The sequence below is a fragment of the Miniopterus natalensis genome, chromosome 1 (assembly GCF_054644295.1).
Source record: "Miniopterus natalensis isolate mMinNat1 chromosome 1, mMinNat1.hap1, whole genome shotgun sequence".
In the NCBI taxonomy this organism is placed as follows: domain Eukaryota; kingdom Metazoa; phylum Chordata; class Mammalia; order Chiroptera; family Miniopteridae; genus Miniopterus; species Miniopterus natalensis.
This window is the reverse complement of record NC_142081.1, coordinates 144,159,111-144,171,638: the sequence shown is the minus strand read 5'-3', so window position 1 is coordinate 144,171,638 and position 12,528 is coordinate 144,159,111. Positions and strand designations below refer to the sequence as shown.

General features: G+C 37.9%; 1 protein-coding gene across 2 annotated transcripts in view; it reads left to right on the top strand.

The window, feature by feature from the left end:
* DAPP1 (dual adaptor of phosphotyrosine and 3-phosphoinositides 1) overlaps positions 1 to 12,528 on the top strand; it is a 48,259-nt gene extending 35,731 nt beyond the window's left edge. The window contains exons 5-9 of one of the 2 annotated variants that reach the window (XM_016223628.2): positions 4,378 to 4,425; positions 5,791 to 5,853; positions 6,500 to 6,585; positions 8,827 to 8,914; positions 10,673 to 12,528. In XM_016223628.2, the coding sequence (XP_016079114.1) occupies positions 4,378 to 4,425; positions 5,791 to 5,853; positions 6,500 to 6,585; positions 8,827 to 8,914; positions 10,673 to 10,741 (354 nt within the window). In that variant the 3' untranslated portion in view covers positions 10,742 to 12,528. The remainder of the gene's footprint in view (positions 1 to 4,377; positions 4,426 to 5,790; positions 5,854 to 6,499; positions 6,586 to 8,826; positions 8,915 to 10,672) is intronic. The other variant, XM_087826460.1, reaches the window with a different exon arrangement.

Below are 12,528 nucleotides of genomic sequence, written 5' to 3'. Positions count from 1 at the left end.
CAGTAAGGGGATAATATCCAAAACTTATAAAGAACTTAAAACTCAACACCAAAAAAAAATTTGATAAAAAATGGGCAAAGGACCTGAATAGACAATTCTCCAAACAGGACATACAGATGGCCAATAAACATATGAGAAGATGCTCAATGTTACTAATCTTCAGAGAGATGCAAATTAAAACCACAATGAGATATCACCTGCACCTGTCAGAATGGCTCCATCAATAAATCCACAAACAAGTGCTGGCGAGGGTGTGGAGAAAAGGGAGCCCCCGGGCACTGTTGGTGGGAACACAGACTGGCACAGCCACTGCGGAAAGCAGTATGGAGTTATCTAAAAAAATTAAAAATAGAACTACTTTATGACCCAGCGATTCCACTTCTGGGAATATATCTGAGGAAACCTGAAACTAATTTAAAAGAATATATGCACCCCTATGTTCATTGCCGTGTTTACAATGGTCAAGACTTGGAAACAGCCCAAATGTCCATCAGTAGATGAGTGGATAAAAAGGTGTGGGACATTTACACAATAGAATACTACTTGTCTTTAAAAAAGAAGAAAATCTTACCTTTCGTGTCAACTTGGATGGACCTGGAGAGTATTATGCTAAGTGAGATAAGCTAGTCAGAGAAAGACCAGATGATTTCACTTATATGTGGAATGTAATGAACAAAATAAACTAACAAACAAAATAGAAATAGACTCAGATGCAGAAAACAGACTGACAACTGTCAGAAGGGAAGGGGGTTGGAGGGCTGGGTGAAAAATGGGAAGGGATTAAGAAAACAAAACAAAACACACAACTCACAGACAACAGTATGGTGATTACCAGAAGGAAAGGAGGGCGGGGTGTGGGGTGTGTAGAAGATGGTAAAGGGGGGATAAATGGTGATGGAAGGAGATGTGACTCAGGGTAGTGAACACACAATACAATATACATAATTTTATTAACCAATGTCAGCCCAATAAATTCAACAAAAATTAGAAAAAATAATAGTACAAAGAAATGTATTTGTTGCTGAGCCATTTGAGAATAAATTACCTACATGATGCCCCATCACCCCAATACTTCAGTGTGTATTTCCTACACAGAAGAACATTTGCCTACATGACCGCCTAAAGCCATTCAAATTAGAAAATTAACATAGATGCAGTGCCACCGCCCCATCCAGGGATCTCATTCAGGTTTCACCAGTTTTCCCAGTAAGGTCCTATAGTGCAAAAGGCTCTGTCCACAGTCACAAGTGGCATTTATTTGCCCCCCTCTTGAGTATTCTTCACTCTGGGACACTTCCTCAGTTTTTCCTTGATTTGATGACTTTGGTGCTTCTGAAAATTAAAGGCCAGTTATTTTATGAACTATTCTTCAACTTTGATTTGTCTGATGATGCCTTAAGATTAGATTCAAGTTTTGCATTTTTGGTAGAAATACCCTTCTCAGTGCATCTTCTGGGGTGGAAAGTAATTTCAGTTTGTCTCATTAAGGTATGCTTGATTGCTTGATTAGGTGGCATCTGCCAGGTTTCTTCACTCTGAAATGACTTTATTCCCTTTTTTATTAATGAATATTTTGGGGAAGGTTGAGATTTCAGTTAATATGCTGTTCCATTAAACTTTTATCTACCAGTTTTAGCGTCCATTGATATTTCTTGGCTATTTAATTAGTATTATATTGTTGCCAAATAGTGATTCTGTGATTCTATTTTTCCTTTTACACATATTGGTTGTTATTCTATTGTAAGAAAAAGCTTTTTATTTTCTGAACTTCTGCAATCATTTATTTTTATATCAATCATTGTAATCATGACTATCATTTATTTTGATCCTTTAAATTTTCCCAGATTGGCCAGCAAGAACCCATTCAAGGTGACTTCTATGCCATTATAGCCTCATAATTCTTTGAGAATTTTCTTACTTTCTGGTATAGCAAAGTGTTCCAGGCTTATCTGTACATTCTTCATGTCCATCTCTAGAATCAGCTATTTCTCCAAGAAGCTCTGTTCTTTCTTCTGGAGAGTGGTACTTTAGAAACCAAAACCTGGGTGCTACATACTTATTGTTATTGGTATGTCACTCTCCCAACCCATTCTGAGAACAGCGCTAGCAAAAGTATGTATGTATATACATATGTACACATACCTATATTGACATCTGTATTTATTTCTACTTCTATTTCTCTCTATCTCTCTATCATCTATCTATCATCATCTATCCATCTATCCCTATACCTATCTATATCTATACCTAGCTATCCATCCAGCATTTATCCATAAGTTAATGACAATACCTCCAATCCTAATCCAACATGACAAGACTCATTCTAGTGTTTTCACTTTTCATTTTTGTAACTCCCTTATCTCACAGTGAGGAATATGGATCCAATGATCTTCAATACACTTACTTATTTGTGATCAATCAAATGTAAGCTATCTCCTATTGCCCAGGAACCACTGCCTGGCCATTGCCCCTCCTACCCTCACCTCAGATGCCAGCCTAGCCTGACGTGGCTCTAAAACGATGCCCCGTTCGCCACGTCCGTCCCTTCGGGCAGAAAGCCCTCCTCACCTGCCGGCATTCGGTGCCTCACTCCATGCTGCTGCAGCCACCGTATCCACACGGAGGCCCTCTGCACCCTGCTTGGGTCCACCCTGCCCTGAGGTGGAGACCCTGGGCGCACTCACATTGATACCTACCTTGCTCCGCCCCACCCAATGACTTTTGCTTAAATTTAAGGCAAGCAGGCAGGCAGGCACACAAACAGATAGAAAGGATGGTAGGAAGGCTAATCCTTTATTTTTAAACATTTCGGTGGTTTCCAATTTGGGACACTTACTTATAAATATCTTTCCTGTTACAAATCATAACTATTTTAAATGATAAATCTGCTATATAGTTATTTCCTTTCTTATCTCCTGAGACCATGAATAACATTAATATTCTCAGCTCTTCCCTCTGCAGCCTTCCACTTACCTACCAAAACCCTAGAAAAATACTAGACTTATAGTATATTGCTTGGATGGAGGTACAATGAAGTCTGTAGCTTAATTCCTTAGCTTGATTTCAAAGAACAATTCTATCAGGGTCATCTATGTAACAATTTACCCTTCATTATTTTGCCTCAGCAAACTTTAACCTGCAACAATTGTCACTTCCATGATGCAACCACCAAACTAAGTTGTCACTTCAATTTCTTTTAATGTCAAGATAAATCAAACTGATTCTGCTAAATCAAATTCACCAATACTGTTTAGTATTAGTTAAATGAACACTTGGGAAGTTCATCCTTACTTTAATGCTATATGAATTTTTAAAAAAGTGGTCATATATTATTTCTTGCTTTAACTCTTTTTACTGTGGTGGTTGTTGTTCCTCTTTATTTGGGAGGGAGAATTTACCTCAGGAAAAAATACTCTGGAAACTCCCAGAAAAAAAACCTTGAAGTCAACTAAATTATTTCCCCATTTTTATTCTTTTTTTTTTTTTTACTAATATAAGATATATTATAACACCATATTAGAACAAAATATCTTACCAGGAGTTCAATTGCTGCGGAAATCTATAAAATTATAAATTTCTTCTTCTTAAGGCTCTTATTGTATGCATATTTCTCTTACCACAGTTCCTCACCGTTTGTGACAGTTTATATTTCCTAGGGAAGTGTGTGACGTTGTTACCCTTGAATTAATGATGTAAGTGTTAGAAGAAATGACTCATTCTCACTTCCAATTCCTTTTGGATGAATCAAGTATAAATAAATCTGCATTCTGGAAAGTCTGTTCCATGGAATATAGGTCTCAAGAAATGGTCTATGAAAAACAAAAGAGGGGGGTTGGTGGAGGATTATGCAATAAAATAAATATTGGCATGGTATTTCTAATGTTTCCTTTTAAAAATTCACAAAGCACATCAGCATAATACAGACCCTGGGAATCACGGAAGTAAAGAAATTCCTTTTATTTTGCTTAATCCAGTTTCCCCCATGTGTTGACCCAGTGGCAACGTGTATGTGTGTGAGTGTTCATGCTCCTAGCACCCCTGCAGCCATCCAAGCAGCTGGGTTTCACATGACACACTTTGCCCATAAATAACTTTTATAAGGGGTAAGATGCGGTTTATTGTTTGCAAATCGCTAAGTCCAGTTAGAAGAGAGCACTTCAGTTGTTGCCTGTTGCTACAGAATTATGCAAGACAACCCAGTCTGACAGTCTCTAACAACACAGGAAGGGCTTTCAAGCGCCTAGGTGAAGAATGAAAGGTGATTATTTAAAGATCAAAGGCAAACAAGTGTTTTATTTAAAGATAGGACAGAAATAGAAAGACAAAGATCATGTTGTGCTAGCTCTGGGCTTCACTGGGCGCCTCTTTCTCTTCCAGCTGGGCACCAAGGAGGGCTACCTCACCAAGCAGGGCGGCCTGGTCAAGGTAAGGGGGCGAGCGGCCCGGGGCCGGCCCGAGGGAGGACAGTGCGCCACGCAGGCTCAGTTCTCACTTTGACACTTTTTAAAAGCATTCACTGCCTGCTCATTTGGACCCAGTTATAATATTTGCCTGTTTCCAGAGTTCATCTGGATGGCTAATATTAGTTAAAATTCTGGGAAATTACTTGACTATTCTTTGGCAAAGCCAAAGGTATCAGAGTAACTTACAGTTAATACCCAAGAAAAAAATACAATCCTTTTTTAACGGGAATGATGGAGGATGAAAGTAGCAAGTTACCTCTAGCATATTGCTTTAAAAATATTATTTTTTAACGAAGAAGTTGAAATTATATAAAATGGTACCTGTAAGAAGGCAAAAAAAAAAAAATCAAAAAAAAAAATCACTGGCATTAATGTACTATGTTTTTTAAAAAATCCCAAAGAAAATACAATTTAGGACTTTACTAGTCTGGGTGTTTAACTGCCCCTCTATTTATGTGGTCATGTTTTTAAAGTTACTCTCTCTCATTTTACTGTGCCAAGAAGACCTTCATGAAATGTCTTTACCCTTCCTATTTCAAGAGTCAGGGCACTTCCTATCTCTCGAGGGTACTTCCCTGCTTGAATTGAATTTAAACATTTAGTTATTTGTGTCCCTCCTAGACTGAATGTTCCCTAAGGACAGGACATATTCATATTCATAGCAGATTTAGTTTTAGATCCATTGTTATTTTTTTAACCAGGCACATTGGCACTTAGGATGAGATTAGGGTTTGGGGAACAACAGTTTTTACCATCAATGCCATGGAATTCTTAGGCGAAGTTTAGAATATTGTGTGGTCTGTGGTTCCCAAACCTCAATTTGCATATTTGTAAAACAGGAATAATAATAATAATATTTGGCGTTGTGTGAGGATTGGCTATAATATACGGGGTGTCCCAAAAAATGTATACACACTTTGAATAATTATTAATTCCAATGAGTTAAATATGAAAAGAAAGAAACATCAATTGAGCTATCAGCTATTAAGAGTGTATACATTTCTGGGGGGATACCCTCCAAGGATAAGCCCACAGCAGATGCTCAAAAAATTATATCTATCCTTATTACAGTTAATTAAATGGAAATTTTAGTGTTTGTTATAAAACACCTTGAATATTTATGGTAGGCTATTTTTTTATTTGTTTAAATATGCAAATAATATTCTTGCCTTTACTATGAGCTGAATGCATAAAATCATTTTAATTTTTGTAGATATTTTGAAACCTTTTTTTCAGAAATGATACCACAAGAATATCTTATTGTACCTTATCTTTTGGATATTTTCTGTGTTCAAAACTTATGTGTTCTGATTTTTTTTTCCCTCAGACCTGGAAAACAAGGTGGTTCACTTTGCACAGGAATGAACTGAAATACTTCAAAGACCAGATGGTAAGAAACATAATACATTTTCCCTTTAAAAATCAGCTCTCTAGATGAAAAGAATATCTGCCTTTAAAATCCCCCAAATTTTCCTTATGAACATCTGCAACACCTAATAAATTGGTGGAGATGTGAGTTCTTGATTCCTGATATGAGCCAAGTTCTTTTGCAAAGATGAGGCGTGTATTCCAGGAACTGCTCTCTGGGACCAGCTTAACTAGGGCAGTGGGATTGTTCTCTTGCCACAGTGTATTCACTGTCTTTTGCAGCAATTTGTCCCTTTATTAAAAGGATGTCCATGTCCCAAGTCCATTTCATTAAGCCGATTTAAATTTATTTCATTTCTTTTCACTTTCTCTATATAACATTTCTGAGAAAGTAGTTTAAAAAACATGAGAAAAATGACTCCCTTCCATGTGTTAAAATCCATCTCCATCAAATTAAAATTGATAAATCAATGTCTTCTTAGTGTCCAGTAGGCCTACTTCCAAACCAGGAATATGTTACTTCCCTTAGTAGGTTTTCTAATCTTTATGCCCTCGGTGAAAGGAAAAACTGACGGTTGCACATAGTGGAAGGTTTGTTAGGGGAATAAGTGATGAACAGATATGTGAGTTTTTATGATGACATGAGTGGTTTTAATTTTTTTTTTAAGTCACCAGAACCAATTCGGATCCTAGACTTAACAGAATGTTCAGCTGTACAATTTGATTACTCACAGGAAAGGGTAAACTGCTTTTGGTAAGTTGTTTGATAAAAGAAATGTTTTTTAAAGTCTTCTTGCCACTTATTTTACCTAAGGAATAAAAAACTGTCTTAGTGTGCACAGATGTTTAGGTCTGAGTGATGTGGATTTAACCAGCACCCAGAGCATTTAGGTTGGGAGTGCACGTCTGCTGGGTGCAGCTGACTGTGCTGTACACTGCCCAAGCGTGAGACACGTAAGAGTCCCACTCACATCTTAAACAACTTCGTTGACTCCAATGATGGGTGATTTGTATTGTTATGGCAATTTCTGGGAGATGACACAAAAGTGTTTTGTTCTGACATAATCAGTCTAGCATGACAATTTTCTTTTTTTTTTTTTAAATATATCTTTATTGACCTCAGAGAGAGGCAAGGAGAGGGAGGGAGAGAGATAGAACCATCAATGATGAGAGAGTCATTGATTGAGCCCACAACCCGGGCATGTGCCCTGACCGGGGATCAAACCCCGATCGCCTGGATCCTAGGTCAAGGCTCAACTGCTGAGCCACGCCCGGCCGGGCTAGCATGACAATTTTCTAACTGGGAGAAGTAAAGTATGTTGAGAAAGAGGTGTCTTATTTCCAACCAACTTTCATTTTAAAGTTTTCAAGCATACAAAAGTTGAAAGACATATATCCATATATCCCTCCCCTAGATGCATCAGTTGTTAATATTTTGCCATATTTGCTTTATCTCTATCTATTCACTTTTTTTCCTGAACCAATTAAAAGTAAGTTACAGACATCATGGGACTTTACTTCAATATGCATCTCCTAAGAATAAAAATATCACCTATAGAACTACACCTTTATCACACCTACAAAAATTGAAATTAATTCTATAGCATCAACCAAGAATGGACATCTTTTGAAAATTTTGCATAAAGGAACCATATGAGCTAGCAGGGGTTTATATTTCTCATATAACAAAATATTGGGAGGCAGGCAGCTGTCTTGACAAGGTCAGGTCCTGTGTTTCTACAGTTTTGTTGGCCTTTTCCTCATGCTCACTACTCCAAAGTTCATGTAAATCATGACTGTCCATTTTCCTAGAAAGTGTCCTATCAGATTTCCCCTCACATGTCATGGGCCTAGACTGGGTCCCATGGCCATTGCCAGCAGCAGAGGAAGCTGGAAAAAGGTAATAGCATGATTATAATTGGCTTCAACTAATTATAATTTATCATCTGGAGTTCCATTAATAGGAAAAAAGGAAAATATTATCTGTATTAATAGCCAAGTAATAATGTCTCCCACAAGGATTACCAAACGTTGACGATTCCAGAAGCCAGTTTTGTACAGTGTGTGCACAATGTTACTCCCTCCTTCCCCCCACTGCCCACTCACCTCTTGGCAGGACTTCACAGGAAGGTAGGTGTACCTTTTGTACACAGGGACTGACCTCTTACTTATACAACAGTAATTCCTGATTTAAACAGAATATGCTGTTTGGGCTTTAGGATATAAAAACCTTTCGGCATTTCAGTTCAAGGCTTTTTTTTTTCCCCCATGAAAGGGAAAAAAGGTTTTTGGTATTTTGCATTGCAACTGTAAGCACAGGAAGTATGGGCAAGAGGTAAGCTACAGCTGAACTTATTAGTCAAATAATTTTGACTCTATAGTCAAGGAGAAAATCAAATGAAGAGCTACCATATATTCCTAGAACAAGTTTTTTGTGCCTAGTAGGAAAGTTCACCTTCCCTCCAGCAGAGACTAACTCGTGGCCAGAGGTGGCAGAAGGACTAGCTAAGGAGTTTCATTCTCTTTTGCCTGCCTGAGTAGCTAACACTGCCCACATCCACAGGGGGGCGGTGTTATCCTCATCGAAGCAAGCTAACCCGAGTGAGCTCCTTCATCAAACTCTTTCTCTCTGTCTTGGGTATTGTTTGAATCACAGCACCGTTAGTAATTTTACAGATCAGCTGAATAAACATGGAAGCGTTGTATTCAGTCTAAGACAAAAGGATATGAGGGTGTCCTGGACATGTTTTCCTCTTCTTTAAATTCTCATTAGAAAATATAAATCTGACCCATAATGATAACATGAATCTATAACGTCCTTGACATTTCTGCAGAGTGCTGGCAGGAATAGCTCCATCTACACCAGTTCTTCAGACTGCTTCCCCGGGCCCTTTTTCAATTCTTGTTTTCTTGGAATACTCTTAGTTAGTGTTCAACGAATATCTATTCAGCTCACCACCTGGAGGATCTTACCTTCTTTCTTTTGTCTTATCAGCTTAGTATTTCCATTCAGGACGTTTTATCTCTGTGCAAAGACAGGAGTAGAAGCTGATGAGTGGATCAAGATATTACGCTGGAAACTGGTGAGTTATACAAGTTTTCTGGATGGATGCCTAGTGCTCAGAAATAACATCCTGATGATTTGAGACAAGAGTCAGACTATCCCCAAGATCACTGGGGTGTCTACTTGCAGGCTTGTGGGCTACTCTGTTCATTCTTCTGGGACATGGAAGGGCTGCAGAAAGGGGTAAAAAGAGAAAGGATGGACCCGCACTGGGGTTTACACCTTGTGCCTGAGTGTCTGTCGGTCTTCTGTTAAGTGCGCAGGCTTGGCCACTTTTGCCTGGAGGAGGGCAAATGGGACCAGAAAGGCAGAGGAAAGTTGAACATATTTCTATAGTTGAAAATCCTTTTAAATTGTCAGAGACAAAGCTTGCCACAGGAACTTAGCTTAATTTCCAACATAAGCATCACTTTGTACAGGTCAAGGACAAAAGGTAATTTATTTTATCTGCTTCCTATATATTTCCCAGGGAGGATATGGAGTGCATATAAAAATTTATCAGTCTTATACATTTTTTTTTAAAATGTTTCTTTCTTGATTTCAGAGAGAGGAAAGGAGAGGGAGAGAGAGAAACATCAATGATGACAGTCATTGATGGGCTGCCTCCTGCACGCCCCTTACTGGGGATGGAGCCCGAAACCTGGGCATGTGCCCTGACTGGGAATCAAACGGGGATCTCCTGGATCCTAGATGGATGCTCAACCACTGAGTCACGCAAGCCAGGCAGTCTCATACAGTTTTGTATGTGTTTGTAAGTTAGTGACTATTAGCCTAGAAATTGTCCTTAAAGGTTTCTAAAATTACATATTATCTTGAAACCCTTTATGTTTTTAAACATAAAGAATTTTTCTAATTAAGTTTTTATGAAATTAGCTAATATATAGAATGTTGTTGAATCTTCCTTTCTAGATACTGGGACTTGGGCTTTGGTTATCTTTTCAGTTTGAAATCCACATAAATATAGCACTCATTTGAGATGATTCCAATGTATTTGATATTCAGTGGGAAATTTTTTGCCATATGAAAACTTTGCGGAGATATGAATTTTTTATTCTTCCTATTCTGTAATTATACAAGCAACATATAATCATTATAGAAAAATTAAGGTTAAGCCTGGCCGGGCGTGGCTCAGCAGTTGAGCATTGACCTAGGATCCAGGTGATCGGGGTTCGATTCCCGGTCAGGGCACATGCCTGGGTTGCGGGCTCAATCAATGACTCTCTCATCATTGATGTTTCTATCTCTCTCTCTCTCCCTCCCCTTTCCTCTCTCTGAAATCAATAAAGATATATTTAAAAAAAGAAAAACGAAAAGGAAGAAAAAGAAAAATTAAGGTTAAAAATGCATCAAATGCACATTATTTCAGACTTCTCCCTGTGCCAATAAATATTTTTAAACAAAATTTAATCATTCTTAAGTGTTCTTTACCTGCTCACTCTACCTAATAATATATTATGAACATCTTTCCACGTAAATAAATTTAGATCTGTGTCTTCTTGTGATTAATTTACTAGTATTGCATTTATGGATTACTTGAAGTATTAGGCCAATTCCCAATTTGCACACATTTGAGCAATCACTTTACTATATTTCTCCTGAGAAAAATACAAAAAATAAAAACAGATTAAAACTTGGGGAGGGAGCACATGATAATTAACTTACAGTTGCATGATTTCCTTACTAATCAGCATGTCTTATTGAATATTTGTCAAAGCCAGAGTTTGTTATCTTAAAATTGCTCAATAACACACACACATGTATGTGCATTTTATTACAGTCTCAAATAAGAAAACAGCTGGACCAAAGGGAAGGCACAATCCGGTCTCGGTCGTTCATCTTTAAGTAGACCTTTCCCGGAGGGCTGCCCTGGCCCGCGTGGCTGGCATGCTGGCCGATGCTGTGATCCACAGCCGGCTTCAGCTGAAAGCTGACTACCGATTTTCTTTAAAAACAAATCAGAAGCAGATGCTGATCTGGATCTTTCTGAACACACATTTGCTGACTCATGGGAAACTGCTGCCCTTCAAGAAGCTGTCATCTCCTTCAGAATACTGAGTCGTCACCTTCTGATGGAAACCGGGGCAGCGGCCACGCCCAGTATGCTCACCCTCCGAACACGCAACAGAAGAGAAAGGGCTTGTGTTTTCCCTCGTGGTGGTTGCCAAGCTCGTGGGCATTTGCCCAGAGTCTCACTCCGTGTCATGGTCAGCTTATCTGACATCCAGGTTATGCTGTTAACCAGGAAGGAAACAGCCATCTACTTTGAAGCTCAAGCTGCCTCTTTAGAAAGTAAATTGAACAGCAAACATCAAAGATTGGGTTGGGGAGGGGACAGGGTCATTCTGCTTTTCTCTCCTTTATACAAAACGATTTCCAAAACTATAATGGAACATGTTTGCAGTATTTATTTTCTGTTTGTAAAAGGCTCAGAAATTTGATGGGCTCTTCCTTCCCTTCTAACAGTAAACCTGTGAGAACTGTCTTATGGATGAGTAGGCAGGATGAAAAAGGAAGGTATAATCTAAAAAATATGTATTTTAATCATTTTGGAGAAAATGTTTTAAAGAGAGAAAAAACATAAATTGAGTAAGGGTAATAAAGTAATAGTTGACATAGTTTAATATTATTATAATTGTTATTATAATAGAGCACTTGTAAGCACTAAGTTATCTTCATCCAACATTTCTCCAAGCAGACTGAGCCTTCTCAAGGAGGGTGTGTTGCACCAATCCCTTCCTGAGTGAACTGTAGGTGTTGGCCCAAGAGAATTAAGAATCATCTGGCACTGAGATCGCTGAGCATCCAGCACCTCATTCAAGAGCAACTTCTGTTGCCAGTTGAGGGAGCAATACTAAATCTATACGCCATGTATAATGGTGTCTTTGTTACCCAGCATTTTCAAACCAGAATAAGGGGATTGAAATAGGGGGATGAGACACTGTCATCCACAGCTCATAAATAAATTCTATTATCTTTATTAATACTCCTTTTTATAAACAGAAGTTTGAAGGAAGAGAAAGTGGAGGATGAACCCCCAAATACAAAGATTATGGTGCAAAGGTGTGATATAAAACTGCTCTTGCAGCCCAAAGGAATAGCTTATTAAATTAGTTTTTCTGTTAATTTAAACATTTAGGTCTCAGAAATTACATTAAAGTTTGTATATTTTAAAAAGATGTTTGGTGTATTTTGTTATGTTTGTATCATACAAGATAAAGCAAATGTCAAGTTAAAACGTATTATGTTAAGTTCGCAAAGTAAGGAGTTACAAATGAATCCTTACTGAGATGTACGGTTTTATGTTTTGTTTTCTTAGAACCAAGGGTGTTTCTTTGTGTAGGCAATATCGTTTTTACTTTTTGTAAAATATGTCATGTTTATTTATATGCTTTGGCTATGTTTATTAAAAGAGCCTGATTTTCTGTGCCTATATTTTGCCATTAAAAACATTTTTAATATCTGTAATTTAAAAGGAATGCAACTGCTTAATACCATAAATAGCAATGAAAAATCCATATCAGTTAGACTGTGAGCTATGAAGGATTCAGAGCTGAAGAAGTAGTCTGGGTCTTCAAGGATTTCTTAGTTCAATATGCAAAAGATAATAAATAGATGGTAACGAATAGAAGTAAA